The sequence below is a fragment of the Oncorhynchus tshawytscha genome, linkage group LG16 (genome assembly GCF_018296145.1).
Source record: "Oncorhynchus tshawytscha isolate Ot180627B linkage group LG16, Otsh_v2.0, whole genome shotgun sequence".
NCBI classification, from domain to species: Eukaryota; Metazoa; Chordata; class Actinopteri; order Salmoniformes; family Salmonidae; genus Oncorhynchus; species Oncorhynchus tshawytscha.
The window spans coordinates 76,370,275-76,393,807 of NC_056444.1; the positions used below are offsets into that span (position 1 = coordinate 76,370,275).

A 23,533-nucleotide genomic window follows, 5' to 3' on the forward strand; every position below is an offset into this window, starting at 1 on the left:
TGAGCTGTGTGGCTGTATAGGTCTTTACCAGGTGTGAGCTGTGTGGCTGTATAGGTCTTTACCAGGTGTGAGCTGTGTGGCTGTATAGGTCTTTACCAGGTGTGAGCTGTGTGGCTGTATAGGTCTTTACCAGGTGTGAGCTGTGTGGCTGTATAGGTCTTTACCAGGTGTGAGCTGTGTGGCTGTATAGGTCTTTACCAGGTGTGAGCTGTGTGGCTGTATAGGTCTTTACCAGGTGTGAGCTGTGTGGCTGTATAGGTCTTTACCAGGTGTGAGCTGTGTGGCTGTATAGGTCTTTACCAGGTGTGAGCGGACTGGTATAGCTTTACCAGGTGGAGCTGTGGTGGAGCGGTGTGAGCTGTGTGGCTGTATGGATCTGAAGGTGTGAGCTGTGTGGCTGTATTCCCAGTTCATGCCCAGGTCCAGCTGCTGTATAAGCCCTGCAGAGGAACTTTACCAGGTGTGAGCGTGCCCGTCACAAACTGCAGGAACTTGGCTCTGTCCGCCTGGTCGAAGGAACGCAGGGCCCGCCAGAACCACTGGATCTGAGGTGACGGGGAGGAACAGTCAGGGTCACAGCCTCACTACAATGACCAGTAGCACATCTATATGAATGAATAGTATATAATACAACCAACAGACTATCATTTGGCATTGTGGGACATTGTTGGTCCTGGGTTGTATTCATCAGGCACCAAACAAAAGACAAGTGACTAAAAAAGGGAGGGACTACCGGAATAAAAAAAAGTCATCTTTGTTTTCTGTTGCAAAATGTTGACCTACATTTTGCCCTAATGAATATGCCCCTGGTGTGTATCTATGTCTCTACCTGTATGGAGCTGGACTGGTACTCGGTGTGTGTCTCTACCTGTATGGAGCTGGACTGGTACTCTGGTGAGTGTCTCTACCTGTATGGAGCTGGACTGGTACTCTATGTGTGTCTCTACCTGTATGGAGCTGGACTGGTACTCGGTGTGTGTCTCTACCTGTATGGAGCTGGACTGGTACTCTTTGTGTGTGTCTCTACCTGTATGGAGCTGGACTGGTACTCCTGGTGTGTGTCTCTACCTGTATGGAGCTGGACTGGTACTTGGTGTGTGTCTCTACCTGTATGGAGCTGGACTGGTACTCGGTGTGTGTCTCTACCTGTATGGTGCTGGACTGGTACTCTGTGTGTGTCTCTACCTGTATGGAGCTGGACTGGTACTCGGTGTGTGTCTCTACCTGTATGGAGCTGGACTGGTACTCTGTGTGTGTGTCTCTACCTGTATGGAGCTGGACTGGTACTCGGTGTGTGTCTCTACCTGTATGGAGCTGGACTGGTACTCGGTGTGTGTCTCTACCTGTATGGAGCTGGACTGGTACTCTGTGTGTGTGTCTCTACCTGTATGGAGCTGGACTGGTACTCTGTGTGTGTGTCTCTACCTGTATGGAGCTGGACTGGTACTCGGTGTGTGTCTCTACCTGTATGGAGCTGGACTGGTACTCGGTGTGTGTCTCTACCTGTATGGAGCTGGACTGGTACTCGGTGTGTGTGTCTACCTGTATGGAGCTGGACTGGTACTCGGTGTGTGTCTCTACCTGTATGGAGCTGGACTGGTACTCGGTGTGTGTCTCTACCTGTATGGAGCTGGACTGGTACTCGGTGTGTGTCTCTACCTGTATGGAGCTGGACTGGTACTCGGTGTGTGTCTCTACCTGTATGGAGCTGGACTGGTACTCGGTGTGTGTCTCTACCTGTATGGAGCTGGACTGGTACTCGGTGAGTGTCTCTACCTGTATGGAGCTGGACTGGTACTCGGTGTGTGTCTCTACCTGTATGGAGCTGGACTGGTACTCGGTGTGTGTCTCTACCTGTATGGAGCTGGACTGGTACTCGGTGTGTGTCTCTACCTGTATGGAGCTGGACTGGTACTTGGTGTGTGTCTCTACCTGTATGGAGCTGGACTGGTACTCGGTGTGTGTCTCTACCTGTATGGAGCTGGACTGGTACTTGGTGTGTGTCTCTACCTGTATGGAGCTGGACTGGTACTCGGTGTGTGTCTCTACCTGTATGGAGCTGGACTGGTACTCGGTGTGTGTCTCTACCTGTATGGAGCTGGACTGGTACTTGGTGTGTGTCTCTACCTGTATGGTGCTGGACTGGTACTCGGTGTGTGTCTCTACCTGTATGGAGCTGGACTGGTACTCGGTGTGTGTCTCTACCTGTATGGAGCTGGACTGGTACTTGGTGTGTGTCTCTACCTGTATGGAGCTGGACTGGTACTCGGTGTGTGTCTCTACCTGTATGGAGCTGGACTGGTACTCGGTGTGTGTCTCTACCTGTATGGAGCTGGACTGGTACTCTGGTGTGTGTCTCTACCTGTATGGTGCTGGACTGGTACTCGGTGTGTGTCTCTACCTGTATGGAGCTGGACTGGTACTTGGTGTGTGTCTCTACCTGTATGGAGCTGGACTGGTACTTGGTGTGTGTCTCTACCTGTATGGAGCTGGACTGGTACTTGGTGTGTGTCTCTACCTGTATGGAGCTGGACTGGTACTCGGTGTGTGTCTCTACCTGTATGGTGCTGGACTGGTACTCTGTGTGTGTCTCTACCTGTATGGAGCTGGACTGGTACTTGGTGTGTGTCTCTACCTGTATGGAGCTGGACTGGTACTCTGTGTGTGTGTCTCTACCTGTATGGAGCTGGACTGGTACTCGGTGTGTGTCTCTACCTGTATGGAGCTGGACTGGTACTCTGTGTGTGTGTCTCTACCTGTATGGAGCTGGACTGGTACTCGGTGTGTGTCTCTACCTGTATGGAGCTGGACTGGTACTTGGTGTGTGTCTCTACCTGTATGGAGCTGGACTGGTACTCTGTGTGTGTGTCTACCTGTATGGAGCTGGACTGGTACTCGGTGTGTGTCTCTACCTGTATGGAGCTGGACTGGTACTTGGTGTGTGTCTCTACCTGTATGGAGCTGGACTGGTACTCTGTGTGTGTGTCTCTACCTGTATGGAGCTGGACTGGTACTCGGTGTGTGTCTCTACCTGTATGGAGCTGGACTGGTACTTGGTGTGTGTCTCTACCTGTATGGAGCTGGACTGGTACTTGTGGTACTCGGTGTTGGCCTTGAGGTCGTCTATATCTATAGTGGGAAGGCCAGATATCAGCAGCTCCAGCTCCTGCTCTGTGAAGATGGAGATCAGCCTCTTGGGGATGATCTCGTAGAAACCCTCCAGGTAGGCAGACAGCTGCTTACGGATGGCACCTACAGGGGGAGTACAGAGTTAAACACTTACAAGGCTACACAAGTAGTACCTCACTATGACCAGACGATTTCTGCCAAGCAAGCTGTGAGAAAGAAGGCAGGTTCACATGAAACCGACTTCCCCAACTTACAGGATTTATATATATATAAAAAAAAAAAAAGAAGTATTGCAGCACACAGGTCAAAAGCGCATTACTTCATGTTTTGCCGACAGTGTTGGTGTACATTTGACTAAGTATGCTCCTGTTATACATGGCCACCTCCAACAAGTGTATGACATGTATAATATATATCTCTGGCTATTCGACTGAATGTTCACAAATGTATTATGCCAATTAAAGATGTACTTTTAAAGGCTGGGTTTCTAAGATTGATGTGATTGATGTGTCTGGTCTCACCAGTCATCTTCATCTGACAAACCAGGTGGACGTACTCCTTCTTGTTCTCCTCGGTGACAATGATGTTGCCTCCGTTAGGCTTCAGGTCACGTACCTCACACACACCAAACTCCTGGACCTGAGCAAGAGGAGGATAGAGACACACGAGAGACAGAGAGAGAGGGACACGAGAGAGAGGGAGAGAGAGAGAGAGAGGGAATGGAGGGACGTGAGAGAGGGAGGAAGATGGAGGGACGTGAGAGAATGGAGGGACGTGAGAGAGGGAGGAGGATGGAGGGACGTGAGAGAATGGAGGGACGTGAGAGAGGGAGGAGGATGGAGGGACGTGAGAGAATGGAGGGACGTGAGAGAGGGAGGAGGATGGAGGGACGTGAGAGAATGGAGGGACGTGAGAGAGGGAGGAGGATGGAGGGACGTGAGAGAATGGAGGGACGTGAGAGAGGGAGGAGGATGGAGGGACGTGAGAGAATGGAGGGACGTGAGAGAGGGAGGAGGATGGAGGGACGTGAGAGAATGGAGGGACGTGAGAGAGGGAGGAGGATGGAGGGACGTGAGAGAATGGAGGGACGTGAGAGAGGGAGGAGGATGGAGGGACGTGAGAGAATGGAGGGACGTGAGAGAGGGAGGAGGATGGAGGGACGTGAGAGAATGGAGGGACGTGAGAGAGGGAGGAGGATGGAGGGACGTGAGAGAATGGAGGGACGTGAGAGAGGGAGGAGGATGGAGGGACGTGAGAGAATGGAGGGACGTGAGAGAGGGAGGAGGATGGAGGGACGTGAGAGAATGGAGGGACGTGAGAGAGGGAGGAGGATGGAGGGACGTGAGAGAATGGAGGGACGTGAGAGAGGGAGGAGGATGGAGGGACGTGAGAGAATGGAGGGACGTGAGAGAGGGAGGAGGATGGAGGGACGTGAGAGAATGGAGGGACGTGAGAGAGGGAGGAGGATGGAGAGACGTGAGAGAATGGAGGGACGTGAGAGAGGGAGGAGGATGGAGGGACGTGAGAGAATGGAGGGACGTGAGAGAGGGAGGAGGATGGAGGGACGTGAGAGAATGGAGGGACGTGAGAGAGGGAGGAGGATGGAGGGACGTGAGAGAATGGAGGGACGTGAGAGAGGGAGGAGGATGGAGGGACGTGAGAGAATGGAGGGACGTGAGAGAGGGAGGAGGATGGAGGGACGTGAGAGAATGGAGGGACATGAGAGATAGAGACGGGAGAGAAAGAGAGAGAGAGAGGGAATGGAGGGACGTGAGAGAGGGAGGAGGATGAAGGGACGTGAGAGAGAATGGAGGGACGTGAGAGAGGGATGAGGATGGAGGGACGTGAGAGAGGGAGGAGGATGGAGGGACGTGAGAGAGAATGGAGGGACATGAGAGAGAGAGACGCGAGAGAGAGAGAGAGAGAGAGAGAGAGAGAGGGAATGGAGGGACGTGAGAGAGGGAGGAGGAGGATGAAGGGACGTGAGAGAGGGATGAGGATGGAGGGACGTGAGAGAGGGAGGAGGATGGAGGGACGTGAGAGAGAATGGAGGGACATGAGAGAGAGACGCGAGAGAGAGAGAGAGAGAGAGAGGGGAATGGAGGGACGTGAGAGAGGGAGGAGGATGAAGGGACGTGAGAGAGAATGGAGGGACGTGAGAGAGGGATGAGGATGGAGGGACGTGAGAGAGAATGGAGGGACATGAGAGAGAGAGACGAGAGAGAGGGAATGGAGGGACGTGAGAGAGGATAGGGAGAGAGACAGAGAGAGAGATGGAGGGACATGAAAGAGGCAAGCGGGAGGGGGTGGAGGGATTGAAGGGAGGGAGACAGTTCAGCAGTGCTTCCACAGAATGTAATAGTATGTGTGAGGTCACATGCTATAGAGAAATGTAACTAACATGATTTATCCAATGTTGGGTCAAGGGCTGTTAGTGATCATTTAGGTCACATTCTCTATACCCATCCTGAGACAATGGCCTGTATAATTAGCAGTTTTGTGAGTTTGGTTGATGTAAAAGACACAGAAAGGAAGTACCTCAGTGCTGAATGTCAGCTCATAGCCCAGAGTAGACACATTATTCTCCAGCAGGTAGACCAGACCCTGGAAGAACGGGTAGTCCTCACTCTCCATGTCTGTGTACCTGACGACAAAACACACACGCTCAATCAACTACTGCACAGTGACACTCCACAGTTAACACACATCTCTAGATACATACATCTCCATGATCTCAACACCGTTTGCCCTCATGTATGGAGCTGGAAACGGAGTGTTTAGTAGTGTGTGTGTGTTACCTGACACTCTTGTCCAGGATGTGCTTGTAGAAGCTGTGTGTGAAGTAGTGTGTGTGTGTGTTACCTGACACTCTTGCCCAGGATGTGCTTGTAGAAGCTGTGTGTGAAGTAGTGTGTGTGTGTGTGTTACCTGACACTCTTGCCCAGGATGTGCTTGTAGAAGCTGTGTGTGTGTGTGTGTGTGTGTTACCTGACACTCTTGCCCAGGATGTGCTTGTAGAAGCTGTGTGTGAAGTAGTGTGTGTGTGTTACCTGACACTCTTGTCCAGGATGTGCTTGTAGAAGCTGTGTGTGAAGTAGTGTGTGTGTGTGTTACCTGACACTCTTGCCCAGGATGTGCTTGTGAAGCTGTGTGTGAAGTAGTGTGTGTGTGTGTTTACCTGACACTCTTGTCCAGGATGTGCTTGTAGAAGCTGTGTGTGAAGTAGTGTGTGTGTGTGTGTCTTGTCCAGGATGTGCTTGTAGAAGCTGTGTGTGAAGTAGTGTGTGTGTGTGTTACCTGACACTCTTGCCCAGGATGTGCTTGTAGAAGCTGTGTGTGAAGTAGTGTGTGTGTGTGTGTTACCTGACACTCTTGTCCAGGATGTGCTTGTAGAAGCTGTGTGTGAAGTAGTGTGTGTGTGTGTGTTACCTGACACTCTTGTCCAGGATGTGCTTGTAGAAGCTGTGTGTGAAGTAGTGTGTGTGTGTGTTACCTGACACTCTTGCCCAGGATGTGCTTGTAGAAGCTGTGTGTGAAGTAGTGTGTGTGTGACACTCTTGCCCAGGATGTGTGTGTGTGTGTGTGTGTGTGTGTGTGTGTGTGTTACCTGACACTCTTGCCCAGGATGTGCTTGTAGAAGCTGTGTGTGAAGTAGTGTGTGTGTGTGTGTTTACCTGACACTCTTGTCCAGGATGTGCTTGTAGAAGCTGTGTGTGAAGTAGTGTGTGTGTTGTTACCTGACACTCTTGTCCAGGATGTGCTTGTAGAAGCTGTGTGTGAAGTAGTGTGTGTGTGTGTGTGTGTGTTACCTGACACTCTTGTCCAGGATGTGCTTGTAGAAGCTGTGTGTGAAGTAGTGTGTGTGTGTGTTACCTGACACTCTTGCCCAGGATGTGCTTGTAGAAGCTGTGTGTGAAGTGTGTGTGTGTGTGTGTGTGTGTGTGTGTTACCTGACACTCTTGCCCAGGATGTGCTTGTAGAAGCTGCGTGTGAAGTAGCACTCCAGCAGCCGGTTGTCGTAGACTGCTTTGGCCACCACGCGACCTACGAACTTGAAGTAGCTGAGGTGGTTTGGGTTGCAGTGGGACGAGGGGTTAATGGTGTAGGTGACCCTGTCGCCGGGCGAGGTGCGGAACAGGGCGTACATGGCGTTAAACATCTCCCTGGAGATGATCATGTACCACTCTCTCAGCAGACCTCCTGCATCCTGACCCTCCTCCCCTTCAAACACTATGTACCTGGTGGGGGGGAAAGGAGATGTACGAGGTCAGTGCACTTCACTGTCATTCTGTCAATAGTCACAACACAGGGACATAAATACATACAAAAAGATAGAAGCAATCCAGATAAATAGAGACAGAGACCCCGACAGACAGAGACCCCTAAGAGAGAGAAACCCTAAGAGAGAGAAACCCTAAGAGACAGAAACCCTAAGAGACAGAAACCCTAAGAGACAGAAACCCTAAGAGACAGAAACCCTAAGAGACAGAAACCCTAAGAGAGAGAAACCCTAAGAGACAGAAACCCTAAGAGACAGAAACCCTAAGAGACAGAAACCCTAAGAGACAGAAACCCTAAGAGACAGAAATCCTAAGAGACAGAAAAACCCTAAGAGACAGAAACCCTAAGAGACAGAAACCCTAAGAGAGAGAAACCCTAAGAGAGAGAAACCCTAAGAGAGAGAAACCCTAAGAGACAGAAACCCTAAGAGACAGAAACCCTAAGAGACAGAAACCCTAAGAGAGAGAAACCCTAAGAGAGAGAAACCCTAAGAGACAGAGAGAGAAATCAGTCTCTTACAGCCTGTTCTTCATGTCCTCGGGACTCTTGCGGTGCAGCTCTCTGTAGGAGTCTTCAAACACGTGATCTCTCCTGACGTGGACAGCCATATCCTCCTTCCTCAGACCCTCATCCAGACGCTCCAGCTCCTGACGGAAGTACCTGGGGAGAGGGAGGGGGTCAATAATATTTTAAAAACCTCAAATATTATCATGAAAGAGGCACACTTCCATTCAAAGGACCAGTGTTTGACCTGGAGAGAGATCAGGGTTGTTCATTAGGGCGAGCAAGCAAAAACACGTTTTAAACTGAAAACTAAATGAGTATCTTTTGTACAAGTCCAGGGTGTCTCCGTTTTAATCAGTTTTCCTCCATTAGGTGACTAATGAACACAACCAAGATGATGCCCCATAAGAAAATCCTTCCTTACTTCCTCTTGACGTCAAAATCGAGGATGCGGATGTAGTCAACCAGCACAGCGAAGGGTCCGTCGGCCAGGTGGGTGGTGGACTGGCGCAGAATCTGGTTAAGCACTGTACGGTGAGTCTCTGTAGGGGGGAGGGAGGGAGAGAAAAGGAGAGAATGGAAGAGAGACAAAGACCTACAGTGCAACTAACACACGTGGGCTTTCCAAAATGATCCAGGCTGAATCTCTGTATTATTTCTCGACTCCTCACTCCCTGTGATGTTTTAAGTGACTGGCAAAGAGAGAGGACGCAAAGAAAATACTGCATACCCTGCTATACCCTCCTCCCTTGTCCCAGAACTCACCAGCAAAGCGGAGGAACTTCTGTGTGTCGGGAGGCAGGTTGGAGGAGATGTGCATGGAAGAGGGTTCTCTAGAGAAGAAGGGGTCCAGAGAGGAGGGGGTAGCGGGGGTGAGGGGTGCAGGGGACAGTGGGGGAGGCTCGTCTTTGATGTGAGACAGCTGGCTCTCCCTGGTGTCTCTGACAGGGGGCTTGCTCTCCCGCTCTGTGGCATGGACCAGGAAGAAGGCCTCTACCGCCGGCTGAAGGACTGAGGGAGAGGCGAGATGTGAGCAGACTACGTCATCACTCCTGTGAAAAAAGGCTTTTATCCAAGGTGGTGTTCAGTAAGAACAAAACATTCCATTTCCAAACGTTTCCTGTTCCGTATGGCCTGAGGGTTGACCATGTTTCACTGCATGACTGCAAAATCAATGACCACTACTTTTGACACATTCAGGACATTGGTTTTCCAACGGAGGTTCTACAACAGATACATAGTGTAAACACTTAGTATACAGATGTCACGCTCAGGAAAATCTCAGGGCCCTAGTTTTACCCATGTGAGATTCAATATTGTAAACCTAACGTACCCAGAACAGCGTGTTGATCATGTGACTCCTCCAGTTCCTTCAGGCACTCCCCGAGCATGTCCCACAACTCGTCCAATAGTAGCTGCTCGCTCAACAGGGGAAGGTCCGGGAGACGCTCCTCTGTCTCTGATTGGCTGTTGCCTTCTTCATCTGCACAAGAGCAGGAAATACCAAACACAATAATGTTAGAATCACTATGCCAAGACAAGTGCTCCCTAACATGCGGTACTTCTGCTGTGGTTTGAGTGGCTCTGGTCATGTTCAAGGTTGTCTTTCTTTGCAGTCACACTGCTCTCAGAACTTGGCTATATCATACGAATGTGGTTCCTGAAACACCTTTTTAGGGGTTGTGAAATCTGATCTGCACAGCGTGACTGCAATAAAGATGAGCTGGAACCTGTGTTGTGGTAGCTGAGGATTGTAGTGGTTATTGTGGTGGAGGCCTGTCTAACCCAGGGGTGCAGGGTCCTGCTCCAGGGGAGAGGGCTGGTCTACATCCATGGGAGAATCATCCCTCTGGACTGCCTGGGGCTCAGACACTGACCCCACCTCTGACTGGAGAGAGGAATGGAGGGAGGGCAAAAAGAGAGGAGAAAGAGTGAGAATCAGAGCGAACAAGAGAGACAAGAGGGAGAAAGAAAGAGGGAAATAGAGAGGGTGGGCGAGAGAAAGAACAAAAGAAAGAATGAAAAATGTGATTAATTCAACACAAGGCTGACAGTTTTCCAGTTTTCCAGAAAACCAGTGGGGCATGCTGATGCACCATGACATTCTCATAAGGCAACAGACAGACACAGACAGAGGGGGACTGGGAGGGAGGGGGCAAAAGCATGAAGCCATGACAGCCAGCCAATACACACATCATCAATTCACATCATACAGTAGAGAGCAGCCAGCACATCCATTCTAGACCTGGGTTCAAATACTATTTGAAATTTTCCAAATACTTTGAGGGTCTGCTCTAGCCTGCCTGCCTGGAGTTCCAGATTTTCTTTTTTGGGGGGGCTCAAGATTTTAGGACTATTCTATTGGTCCAATAAGCCAGGAAAGCTCAGCCAAGCTTAGATATAGTATATACACAATTATTTTTAATAGTATTTAAACAGGCCGTCAGAATGCAGTGGATCGTCTGTCAGTTTTCAGCTACTGTCATGCATCATGGATGTTAGGCTGTACTGTAGGCTGATTGTAAATGCAACGACGATGTCAATAGTACTGTGTCAGTTCACATGCCCGTAGAGTAAGTTCAATATGCATAGAAATGTCAACGGTAGCAGTGTGAGTGTATGGTCAATATGCATGTCATCAGACCTTGGTTAAAATAGTCTTAATTTCTTTCAAATACTTCAGCTACACTTGATTGAGCTTGCCTGATACAATGGCACCAATAAGTTCCAGAAGTGCAACAAAAAATTGGCCTATTTGAAGCCAGGTCTTCAGAATGAGCATGTGGTCAGTATGAGTCATGTAGTCAACAGCAATAATGTGTGAGCTTATGGATCAATATGCACGTTTGCGTTTAGTCACGTTTGCTCAATAGTAGCAGTATTTTGTCAGTGCGATGCGGCCCATCATGCTAACCGTGGCAGCGCTCGCCGTGCCGGGGGCAGCTGCGGGGGCATGAGGGGTGGCCACAGAGGATCCGGAGGTGGTGACGGCAGCGACAGAGGCGGAGGGCGGGGGGGCCTGCTGCAGACGGCGTGCCCGCTGCCCCTCTCTCACCATCTGAATGATGGCATCAGCCTCGGCTTCTAGCTGACGGACTGCCGCCTGGATGCTGCTGGCGGAGCCCAGACTGGTAGAGCCTGGACACACAGGAGAGACCAGTTACAGAACACCCAGAGCAGAGATGTGATCCAGACAACATAGAAAGTCTAAAATAGAAACGCCGTCATTCCTGATAATTAGAGAAATCCCATCCCTGTCAGAGAAGGCCCTCAACCGCTCTAGTCTTCCTGGTCATATTAACCAGCTCATAAAAACAGTTTTGTTCCGGGTCATCTCTTTAAAAGAACAGGCTGAAGCCATTACTATGACTGATTTTGCCCTCTCTGTGTAATGTGTTAGTAGTGCACACGTCTCACCAAGTCGCCCGGTCTGCTTGGCCTTCTTGTTGGCGCGGCGCGTGTCCTCACGGAGCTGGATGATGACCTGCAGGACCCGCAGGAAGAACTTCTGGGTGGATGTCTTTGAGGTCAGGGAAGACATGCAGGGCAGCTGCAGCTCCCGTCCGCCCAGCGTCCGCTTCTGGGCAGCCACAATCACCACGCTCTCAGAGCCGTCGAACCTGCGCCCCCGTCAGCACGCGAGGACGGGCGACAAGGCAAAGTACTGTCATTATACAGAAACGGAGTGGCAGTAGAGCAGTATAGACAAACGCATACAGACACACCAAGGAAAAAGCTGTGGCCTAAATGATCAGACACTGACAGATGGTTGCCTATAAACTTTGAAAATCACGACCATGTTAAAATAAAAATATAAATGTTTTCCATTTCAAGCCTTAAACTGTGGGTCTCTCTAATCTCCCAGACTCATCTATTTAAAGTGTCATATTTAGCCAAATCTGAATAGGTCAAGTTGGCACTAGGAGAGAACCACTGATGACTATGCATTACTATGACACTATCATCAGAGGGACATGTACAGGGATAGAGGGCAGTATTAGGAAGTTTGGATGATTGAGGTGCGTAAAGTAAACTACCTGCTACTCAGGCCCAAAAGCTAGGACATGCATATGCATGGAACTATTGGATAGAAAACACTCTAAAGCTTCTAAAACTTTTAAAATTATGTCTGTGAGTATAACAGAACTGATTTGGCAGGCAAAATGTTTTTACTGTTGACCTGCCAGCTAATTCAAAGGTTAAGCTATTGAAAACAAAGACGTCCGCCTCCCAAATTGCAGTTCCTATGGCTTCCAGGAGATGTCAAGTCTTTATACATGGTTTCAAGCTTGTTTTTAGATAAAGGGAACTCTATGGCAAAGCTAGTCTCATTTCCTATTGAAAATAGTTCGTTCCGTATGAAATATTATCTTTAGTTTAGATATTAGAGTACCTAATAATGAATTAGAAACATTGTTTGGACAAACTTTACAGGTAACTTTTGGAACTCCTATGTCTGCATTCTGAACGGGTGGATTACTGAAATCAATGACGCCTACTAAACTGACTATTTGGGATATAAAGAAGGAATTTATCAACAAAACGACCATTCATTGTGTTCCTGGGAGCTTTTGCACAGTACTGAGACATCGTCATTTCCGGTCACAACTTGCAGACTTGTTTACGTGTTGCTGTGCATTTTGTTGCCAACCTTACTTTGCTACCTGACAACTTTACGGTTTTTACTTTAATTAATTATCGTTTATATTTTTTGTTTTTCCCTCACTCAACTTTTTTTCTTTCAACTTTTCCACTCCCGAAGCTTTATCTGGACATGGTTCGTCAGGACTTCCAACAGCCGAAGCTAAGTAGTAACATTAACACAATGCCTTCTAATTTTTTATTTTACTTTACCTTTATTTAACTAGGCAAGTCAGTTAAGAACAAATTCTTATTTTCAATGACGGCCTAGGAACAGTGGGTTAACTGCCTGTTCAGGGGCAGAACGACAGATTCATACCTTGTCAGCTCGGGGGTTTGAACTTGCAACCTTCCGATTACTAGTCCAACGCTCTAACCACTAGGCTACCCTGCCCAGCTTCAGACGCAATCGTTAGACAAGGGTAATTTCAGTGTAGGAAAGGATGAAAAAGCGTTTGTGCCACCAGTAAGTACAGATAGTAACGTTAGTACAAATCCCCTTGCATGGTCCCCACAGCCGGACTGGAGGGAAATGCTGTAGGAATACTCAACCGGTGTCGCTCATTCAGCCGGTTTTCTCCATTAAACAGCGAGTCGGAGTCTGAGGCCTAGCCTTCTCTGGTCTCAACTCGTCCCGGTACGGGGTGTGAGATGCCGAAGCTTCCCACCATTAGCTCTGACAAATTGAAAACCCTAGTCATTGGTCATTAGTCATTAAAACACTAGTCATTAAAACGAATCATCCTGCGATCATACACTGTTTACCAGGGGGCAGGGCTACTGACGTTAAGGCTAACCTGAAGATGGTGCTGGCTAAAGCTAAAACAGGCGAGTGTAGAGAGTATAGAGATATTGTTATCCACGTCGGCAACAACGATGTTAGGTTGGAACAGTCAGAGGTCACCAAGCGCAACATAGCTTCATAATGTAAATCAGCTAGAAAGATGTGTTGGCATCGAGTAATTGTCTCTGGCCCCCTCCCAGTTAAGGGGAGTGATGAGCTCGACAGCAGAGTCTCACAACTCAATTGCTGGTTGAACTGTTTTCTGCCCCTCCTAAAAGATAGAATTTGTGGATAATTGGCCTTCTTTCTGGGACTCAACCACAAACAGGACCAAGCCTGGCCTGCTGAGGAGTGACGGACTCCATCCTAGCTGGAGGGGTGCTCTCATCTTATCTACCAACATAGACAAGGCTCTAACTCCTCTAGCTCCACAATGAAATACGGTGCAGGCCGGGAAGCAGGCTGTTATCCAGCCACTAGCACAGTCGGTGTAGTCAGCTCAGCTATCCCCATTGAGACTGTCTGTGCCTCTACCTAGGTTGGGCAAAACTAAACATGGCAGTGTTCACCTCAGCAATCTCACTAGAATAAATACCTCCTCCATTCCTACTATTATTGAAAGAGATCGTGATACCCCATCTCAAAATAGGGCTACTTAATGTTAGATCCCTCACTTCAAAGGCAATTATAGTCAATGAACTAATCACTGACCATAATCTTGATGTGATTGGCCTGACTGAAACATGGCTTAAGCCTGATGAATTTACTGTGTTAAAAGAGGCCTCCTGGTTACACTAGTGACCATATCCCCCGTGCATCCCCACAAAGGCGGAGGTGTTGCTAATATTTATGATAGCAAATAAAAAAATATTTAAAAAACAATGTTTGTCTTTTGACCTTCTAGTCATGAAATCTATGCAGCCTACTCAATCACTTTGTATAGCTACTGTTTACAGGCCTCCTGGGCCATATACAGCGTTCCTCACTGAGCTCCCTGAATTCCTATCGGACCTTGTAGTCATAGCAGACAATATTCTAATTTTTGTATTTTAATATTCACATGGAAAAGTCCACAGACCCACTCCAAAAGGCTTTCGGAGCCATCATCGACTCAGCGGGTTTTGTCCAACATGTCTCTGGAACTACTCACTGTCATACTCTGGAAATAGTTTTGTACCATGGAATAAATGTTGTGGATCTTAATGTTTTTCCTCATAATCCTGGACTATCGGACCACCATTTTATTACGTTTGCAATCGCAACAAATAATCTGCTCAGACCCCAACCAAGGAGCATCAAAAGTCATGCTATAAATTCTGAGACAACCCAAAGATTCCTTGATGCCCTTCCAGACTCCCTCTGCCTACCCAAGGATGTCAGAGGACAGATATCCGTTAACCAACTGATAATAAAAAATTTAAAAAAAAACATTTGTCATAAGAAACTAGCTCCCAGAAAAAACCTGAGCTCTTTTTTTGAGGAAAATATCAAGATCATTAGAAAGCAAATTACGGACTGCTCTTTAAATGTGCTTATTCCTCCAAAGCTCAGTTGTCCTGAGTCTGCACAACTCTGCCAGGACCTAGGATCAAGAGAGACGCTCAAGTGTTTTAGTACTATATCTCTTGACACAATGATGAAAATAATCATGGCCTCTAAACCTTCAAGCTGCATACTGGACCCTATTCCAACTAAACTACTGAGAGAGCTGCTTCATGTGCTTGGCCCTCCTATGTTGAACATAATAAACGGTTCTCTATCCACCGGATGTGTACCAAACTCAAAGTGGCAGTAATAAAGCCTCTTGAAAAAGCCAAACGATGACCCAGAAAATATAAAAAACTATCGGCCTATATCGAATCTTCCATTCCTCTCTAAATGTTTTGAAAAAGCTGTTGCGCAGCAACTCACTGCCTTCCTGAAGACAAACAATGTATACGAAATGCTTCAGTCTGGTTTTAGACTCCATCATAGCACTGAGACTGCACTTGTGAAGGTGGTAAACTACCTTTTAATGGCGTCAGACCGAGGCTCTGCATCTGTCCTCGTGCTCCTAGACCTTAGTGCTGCTTTTGATACCGTCGATCACCACATTCTTTTGGAGAGATTGAAAACCCAAATTGGTCTACACGGACAAGTTCTGGCCTGGTTTAGATCTTATCTGTCGGAAAGATATCAGTTTGTCTCTGTGAATGGTTTGTCCTCTGACAAATCAACTGTAAATTTCGGTGTTCCTCAAGGTTCCATTTCAGGACCACTATTGTTTTCACAATATATTTTACCTCTTGGGGATGTCATTCGAAAACAATGTTAACTTTCACTGCTATGCGGATGACACACAGCTGTACATTTCAATGAAACATGGTGAAGCCCCAAAATTGCCCTCGCTAGAAGCCTGTGTTTCAGTCATAAGGAAGTGGATGGCTGAAAACGTTCTACTTTTAAACTCGGACAAAACAGAGATGCTTATTCTAGGTCCCAAGAAACAAAGAGATCTTCTGTTGAATCTGACAATCTTGATGGTTGTACAGTCATCTCAAATTAAACTATGAAGGACCTCGTCGTTACTCTGGACCCTGATCTCTCTTATGACGAACATATCAAGACTGTTTCTAGGACAGCTTTTTCCATCTATGTAACACTGCAAAAGTCAGAAACCTTCTGTCCAAAACTGATGCAGAAAAATGTATCCATGCTTTTGTTACTTCTAGGTTAGACTACTGTAATGCTCTACTTTCCAGCTACCCAGATGAAGCACTAAATAAACTTCAGTTAGTGCTAAATACAGTTGCTAGAATCCTGACTAGAACCGAAAAATGTGATCATATTACTCCAGTGCTAGCCTCCCTACACTGGCTTCCTGTTAAGGCAAGGGCTGATTTCAAGGTTTTACTGCTAACCTACAAAGCATTACATGGGGTTACTCTTAATTATCTTTCCGATTTGGTCCTGCCGTATATACCTACACGTACGCTACGGTCACAAGTTGCAGGCCTCCTAATTGTACCTAGAATTTCTAAGCAAACAGCTGGAGGCAGGGCTTTCTCCTATAGAGCTCCATTTTTATGGAATGGTCTGCCTACCCATGTGAGAAACACAGACTCGGCCTCAACCTTTAAGTCTTTACTGAAGACTCATCTCGTCAGTGGGTCATATGATTGAGTGTAGTCTGGCCCAGGAGTGTGAAGGTGAACGGAAAGGCTCTGGAGCAACGAACTGCCCTTGCTGTCTCTGCCTGGCAGGTTCCCCTCTCTCCACTGGGATTATCTGCCTCTAACCCTATTACAGGGGCTGAGTCACTGGCTTACTGGTGCTCTTCCATGCCGTCCCTAGGAGAGTTGCGTCACTTGAGTGGGAAGAGTCACTGATGTGATCTTCCTGTCTGGGTTGGCGCCCCCCCTTGGGTTGTGCCGTGGCAGAGATCTTTGTGGGCTATACTCGGGCTTGTCTCAGGATGGTAAGTTGGTGGTTGAAGATATCCCTCTAGTGGTGTGGGGGCTGTGCTTTAGCAACGTGGGTGGGGTTATATCCTGCCTGTTTGGCCCTGTCCGGGGGTATCATCGGATGGGGCCAGTGTCTCCTGACCCCTCCGGTCTCAGCCTCCAGTATTTATGCTGCAGTAGTGTGTGTCATGGGGCTAGGGTCAGTCTGTTTTATCTGGAGTATTTCTCCCGTCTTATCCGGTGTGAATTTAAGTATGCTCTCTAATTCTCTTTCTCTCTCTCGCTCTCTGTCTCTCGGAGGACCTGAGCTTTAGGACCATGCCTCAGGACTACCTGGCATGATGACTCCTTGCTGCCCCCAGTCCACCTGGCCGTGCTGCTGCTCCAGTTTCAACTGTTCTGCCTGCGGCTATGGAACCCTGACCTGTTCACCGGACTTGCTACCTGTCCCAGACCTGCTGTTTTTAAAACCTGTTAAAGATAAGGCTGACTACTGCCCCCTTTGGAGGAATTGCGTGCCCATAGTAAACAGAAATCTGTCAAATTGCTAAAATATGCATATAATAATTTTTATTGAATAGAAAACACTCTAAAGCTTCTAAAACCGTTCAAATTATGTCTGTATGTAAAGCAGAACTCTCAGGGCAGCCATTCTCCCAAACTCTCTCTTGTCATCATGAAAGTTGGCCCAACTTTGACGTCATCGCCCCCACCCTTCCCAACCAGCTACGGATCTGGGAACAGTTCCTATCTCTTCAGCGCGATGTCCCCTTTCAGTGGGGCCTGTCATTGTGAGAATCGCGCGCTCCCTCGAGTGTTGGCGGGCTGAAACCTCCGGGTCACGCGAAAATACATGTACTTTCATGCGCGCGTCGGGTCCGGAGCGCTCTTTGTTCCAGGTTTGACCAAACGATGTAGGTTTGTCTGTTCGAGCTAAGAATTGTTTTGCATGTTTAGAGCATGCTAAAGTTTGATTCTGCACTTAGTTTGACCAGTTTAGTCGACATATAATATGTCATTTGCAAGTTTAGATGCGCATCCACTAGAATTTTGGCTGCATTTCAACTGGAATTTGTCGTGTTTGATAACCTAAAGACACAGACTTGAAAACTAAACGCAGTTTTTGGTAAGTATAACTCCTTCCCTGTCTTCTGATCGAAGAACATCAAAGGTAAGGGAATATTTATGTGTTAATTTTGGGTTTCTGTGGACTCCAAGATAGCGGAGTCATATTGCTAATCTATGAGCGCCGTCTCATATTATAGCCTAGTGAACGAATTCTGTAACGTTAAAAATAAATGTAACCCAGCGGTTGCATTAAGAAGAAGTGTATCTTTCTAACTATATGTAGAACATGTATATTTAGTCAAAGTTTATGATGTGTATTGCTTGTTATCTGACGTTATCTGCCGGGGCTATCATCATTTCTCCGGACATTTGAGTAGCATTTTTTGAACATGGCGTCATTGTAAACAGAGATTTATGGATATAAATGGCATATTATTGAAAAAAACATAAATGTACTGTATAACATGTCCTATTACTGTCATCTGATGAAGATTTTCATAAGGTTAGTGAATTATTTTTCTTTTAATCCTGCGGTTGTTGATTGCATATTTTGTTCAACGTGGCTATTCAAATTAGCTGTGTCTTTGGTGGTGGTTTGACAAAAATATGTGCTATGTTTTCGCCGTAAAACATTTTAGAAATCTGACTTGCTGGCTAGATGAACAAGGTGTTTCTTTCATTTGAGCTATTGGACTTGTTAATGTGTGGAGGTTAAATATTTCTAAGAATATTTTTGCGTTCCATGCGCCACGTTCCAGCTGAACGGGGGAGGGGTCGTTCCCAAAAGGGAACCCTAACCCGTCAACAGGTTTTAACTCTCTAGAGACAGCAGGAGCGATTGAGATACTCTTAATGATTGGCTAAGAAAAGCCAAATGACATTTACTCCTGAGGTGCTGACTTGTTGCACCCTCAACAACTACTGTGAGTATTATCATTTGACCATGCTGGTCATTTATGAGCATTTGAACATCTTGGCCATGTTCTGTTATAATCTCCACCCGGCACAGCCAGAAGAGGACTGGCCACCCATCATAGCCCGTTTCTTCCTAGGTTTTGGCCTTTCTAGGGAGTTTTTCCTAGCCACCATGCTTCTACACCTGCATTTCTTGCTGTTTGGGGTTTTAGGCTGGGTTTCTGTACAGCACTTTGAGACATCAGCTGATGTAAGAAGGGCTATATAAATACATTTTATTTGTGATTGCGATCAGAGGAAGATCTTCAAAGGTAAGTGACTTATCTTGTTGCTATTTGGGATTTTGTGACCCCTGTGCTTGTTTGGATAATATGCTGTTGCGGGGCGCTGACCTCAGATAATCGAATGCTGTACTTTCACCGTAAAGCCTTTTTGAAATCCGGCAATGCAGTTAGATTGCCAAGATTCTAAGCTAAAGAATCATGTATGACAGTTGTATTATCATGAATGTTTAATATTGAGTTTGTATTTTGAAATTGGAGCTCTGCAATTTCACCGGATGTTGTCGAGGTGGGTTGCTAGCGGAAAGCCTGCACCAGAAATGTTAAGAGAGCTAAATGTCAGTCGAAACACATAGCTGCCTCAACAGGACACGGTCCTTAATACTGGCCATTTAGTCTCAAGATAATACATCTAATTAGAAGCAGTTCTTCCACACGGTCTTCCCTGTCCTAGTATGTAGACCACTTGAGTTAGACACTGAGGCCCTGTTTCCCAGACACAGATTAAGCTGACTAAAAAGCAATAGAGAAGCCTACCCCTGGACTAAAACTGAAAGTGATTTTTAGTTTAGGTGTAGTCTTAATCTGGATCCAGAAAAACAGCATCTGGTACTACGGCCTCCCGAGACCCTCCCTCTTCACCTCCTAGAGCTTGAACCCTATCCCTGAACCCTAACCCCCCTCATCTATGCCCAGACCTAATCACTTCACCTGCTAGAGAGCTGGACCCTAACTCTGACCCCTAACCCCCGTATGTTGCAAGACTCTCGCTCTCTTCACCTGCTAGAGAGCTTGCCAGCCTTCAGCCTGGCGGAGATGGAGGTGTCCTCGGCAGGTGCGTCAGGTGACTGGGCGTCAGCCCGGGCTCTCCTCTGCTGCTCTAGGTTGTACTCCCGCAGCTCGGCCAATAACGTGCCTGGAAGAGGAGAGAGGGGGAGTAGACAGGATAGTAAATTGGTTACATTTTCACATTATTTACGTAACCTTTATTTTATCAGGGAGTCATTCTGAGACTACCAAGGTCTCTCACAGATGAGCCCTGAATTACAAAAATGACTGAAAATACACATCAAAATGTAAGCAGGAATACAGTCATAAATAACAAAGACATTGATCAATAATAAAGGTTCTCAATCCGCATTTTGAATTGCCCTGAGACCTGGGGCGGTAACTCATGTCTAAAGTCTAATAAATATGTTAGGTACAGTGGGAGTTCAGTAAAAAAGGGCTTTATAAATGAAAACATAGCAACGTATCAACCTACATGATATCAAAAGACAGCCAACCAACATTCTGGTAGAAAATGCAGTGATGAATACTAAACCCATCACCCGTAATAAAGCACGGTGGACTAGAATGAACTGCATTTAACAGCTTTAATGAAGTTCATATAGATGTCGCCATAATCTAGGACCGTCGACTGAATAATCTGCTTTCTACTATATAGCAACAGGCATGACCTATTAAATCAGAGAACAAACATATACTTAGTTTGACCTGCATTCAATACTAATTTCAGGTCAATAAAGTGTTTCTGTAATATAATGAAGGCAGATTGTAGTTTAGATCGAACCTGGTCAACCATGGGTTTAATAGCATACACAACAGTATCAGCAGCATACAAGCGCAGGTTACATTTGTTTTGCAGAAGTCAATTTTATTTCATGTAAACATTTCAGAACCCAGAATTGACCCCTGTGGGCACCTTTCGTTATGTCCAGAAAACCTAATTTAACACCATCAGTAGATACACTGAGTTCTATCGGTCAAGTCGTTTTTAAACCTTGACCATTACATTGGTTCATAAGTGAAATATTAGTGAAAATGAAACAAATGTAACCATTGGAAGTGTGCGTAGTTTGAATACAAAGCTGAAAGGAATGATTTCGTGTATGATGTAGCCTACTAACCAATCTGTTTGCAAAGTGTGTATCCCAGGTGTCTAGCTCCACTCAGCAACAGACGCAGTACGGTGTCTCTGGTGGTTCCGTCTCCTCTGGACAGCTGGAGTAGGATGTTGGCTGCATCCTCCAGACCCTCCTCTGAACACGAGTGACTGGTCAGCACCTGGGGAGGGGTGGGGAAGAGTGTTAATCTAGTCAAAAAAACATTCCTTACCTCAGGACACTTCAACGGATGAAACCCCAAGAAACAAAAGACCAAGAAAGAACAGCACTCGGCGTTGATCTGAATTTACTTTCAGGACCTAGAAACAGGCGTACATTTCAGCGTAGGACGACTTCATCAGAGTCCCACTCGTGTTACTAAAGCCTAGGTGGTGTTCATTATGAACCAAATGGAAGAAAACAAACCAACAGGAAGGAAGTACTACTGTAGGGACATCACTAGACGTTGCTTTGTAGCCTGCAACTGAAAGCGGCTGGATGTGTTACACTACGTTTGAACAGTTTCTACGACACCAACAGATACACCTAGCTATGTAGAGAGCTATGAGCCTTCCCAGTTAGGGACCCAGTGTTGTTTTAGAGTGGTTTCTGGCCTGTACCTCGACAGAGAGCTGCAGTTGTTTCTCAGTGAGTCCAGTGGAGGCAAGCTTGGTGTCACTTTCAATACAGAGCACTGTTGCTCGATGCTTCCCTGTTGAGAAAAAACACAATCACATCACACACACATCATCATAGTTTTCTATTATGGTGCGTTACCCTGTTGCGTTCACAAAGATAAACATTGACACTATTAGTATTGTGTGACGGGAAGACAAGCCCAAACTCCCCTTGGTGACAAAGTTAATCTCATCTTATCCCACTCCGATAAACTGATGTCAGTGTATTGCCTCTAATGTGAAGCTGCGGTGCGTTCTCACCGGTTGCGCTGGCTCCAGTAGAGGTGGGTATGGACACTATAGCTGTGGAAGATGAACCCTGAGCTGGAACTACCACCCCTACAGTGGTCCCCTGAGCAGAGGCTGAGGCTGTTGCTGCTGCACTGGTGGCAGTGGCGGGATTGCCAGCTCCGGCGGTGGTAGACTGCGGCGTCGGGTGTCCAGCTGGGACTTCAGTAGCCTTATTATCAGGCAAGGCGATGGAGATGAGGGACAGGAGACGCAGCAGCTTCTCGGTTAGCAGGGAGGAGCGTCGTATCACTGGGTGGGACAGCATATTCATCAGCTGGCCCAGCGGAGAGGCCTCCAGGCTGTACTGAGCCCCCTCGGCCTCCCCTCCTGCACCTAGGGGAACAGTCTTCATGGAGGCCTTGCCTTTCCTCGACACATTCATGTTGTCCAGTTTCACCAGCAGGTCCCAGAAGTCGGTGGAGATGCCCAGGGACTGGGGGGTGATGGCCGTTCCACAGGCACCCCCGCCCAGGGAGTTCTGGGCTGAGGAGGGAGTGGAGCAGGTGTTAGTCTGGGTAGATCTAGAGCCTCCTCCTGCAGTAACGATGGAGGCAGCAGCACACAGACGGGAGTCCAGATCAGAGGTGGAGGAGGAGAGCAGGTCCTTACAGCGCTGCTGGGTGAAGTGACTGGGGAACACCTGGCAATAGGAGAGTAACACACGAGGTTAATGACCTGGACAAATTGAGAGACATTACATTAACAATTCACTATTTCCGTAACATTTTGAAACCCACTTTCAAAGTAAAAAAAATAGAGTTAAAGACCAAGATATACAAAGGCTCTGGTCTGAGCCCTAAAATGAATGACTGATACAGATTCCAGACCCACTAACCCTGAGAGCTACCATGTTCACCCACCCATCCAGTACTAAACTGTCTCCTACCTTGGCCAGTTGGATAAGAGTATCCAGTACGTGTCGACAGACCACCGGGGCGGCTTGGGGGTGGATGTGTACAGTCGACCCTCCTCCCCCTGCACACGTCACCCCAGCTGTAACCCCCTGTACTCCTCCTCCCAGGGTCCCCCCCGACCCTCCTGACGTCCCCCCAGCAGAGTGCCGGTCAGCGTGCTTCCGCCCCGACGCCCGTTGGATCTGGAAAATGTTTGTGCGACAGCCTAAAGCCGCGTCCATGGAAACAGACAGCCAAGAGAGCTGGGAGGAGCTACGAGACTCCACCCTGTTGATCAACTCCAGAGAGGAGGAGGAAGAGGAGGAGAGGGAGGAGGTAGCTGTGGTCGTAGATCCTTTACTCCCTCCGTAACCTCCCTGACCGCCGGCAGTCCGCTTGCCTCTGGCATCTTCCAGGCGGGTGGTCTCGACACACACCTCACTCTCGCTGCTGCGCTGCAGGATGGAGAGGAGACTGCGGATGACCCAGCCACGCGTTTGGGAGTGGTAGCACAGGTTGCGGAGCACGCGGTGCAGACGGCTGGTGTTGAGTTTGGGTTCATCTACGAAGAGGAGGACCAGGAGACAGGACAAGGCCTCGTGGTCCAGGAGCAGACGACCACGCAGACGCAGCAGAGAGTCTACACTGGAACTAGACGGCCTTGGGAGCGGACAGAGGACACGTTAGACGGAACCTTAAGACCACGCCTTCTCCTTAAAACCAACAATTCTGTCCCTCTC

The 23,533-nt window shown here is 47.7% G+C and overlaps 1 protein-coding gene across 1 annotated transcript in view; it reads right to left on the bottom strand.

Annotated features, from left to right (window-relative positions):
* Positions 1 to 410: 410 nt before the first annotated feature.
* Positions 411 to 23,533, bottom strand: part of LOC112216367 (E3 ubiquitin-protein ligase HUWE1-like) — an 82,282-nt gene continuing 59,159 nt past the window's right edge. The window contains exons 69-85 of the mRNA XM_042299938.1: positions 22,787 to 23,453; positions 21,871 to 22,540; positions 21,553 to 21,644; positions 20,957 to 21,113; positions 19,827 to 19,962; positions 11,332 to 11,534; positions 10,829 to 11,052; positions 9,700 to 9,802; positions 9,248 to 9,397; positions 8,680 to 8,925; positions 8,339 to 8,456; positions 7,930 to 8,070; positions 7,080 to 7,367; positions 5,668 to 5,773; positions 3,651 to 3,768; positions 3,071 to 3,252; positions 411 to 545 (exon numbers count right to left, since the gene is read on the bottom strand). Coding sequence (XP_042155872.1) covers positions 411 to 545; positions 3,071 to 3,252; positions 3,651 to 3,768; positions 5,668 to 5,773; positions 7,080 to 7,367; positions 7,930 to 8,070; positions 8,339 to 8,456; positions 8,680 to 8,925; positions 9,248 to 9,397; positions 9,700 to 9,802; positions 10,829 to 11,052; positions 11,332 to 11,534; positions 19,827 to 19,962; positions 20,957 to 21,113; positions 21,553 to 21,644; positions 21,871 to 22,540; positions 22,787 to 23,453 — 3,736 coding nt within the window. The remainder of the gene's footprint in view (positions 546 to 3,070; positions 3,253 to 3,650; positions 3,769 to 5,667; positions 5,774 to 7,079; positions 7,368 to 7,929; positions 8,071 to 8,338; positions 8,457 to 8,679; positions 8,926 to 9,247; positions 9,398 to 9,699; positions 9,803 to 10,828; positions 11,053 to 11,331; positions 11,535 to 19,826; positions 19,963 to 20,956; positions 21,114 to 21,552; positions 21,645 to 21,870; positions 22,541 to 22,786; positions 23,454 to 23,533) is intronic.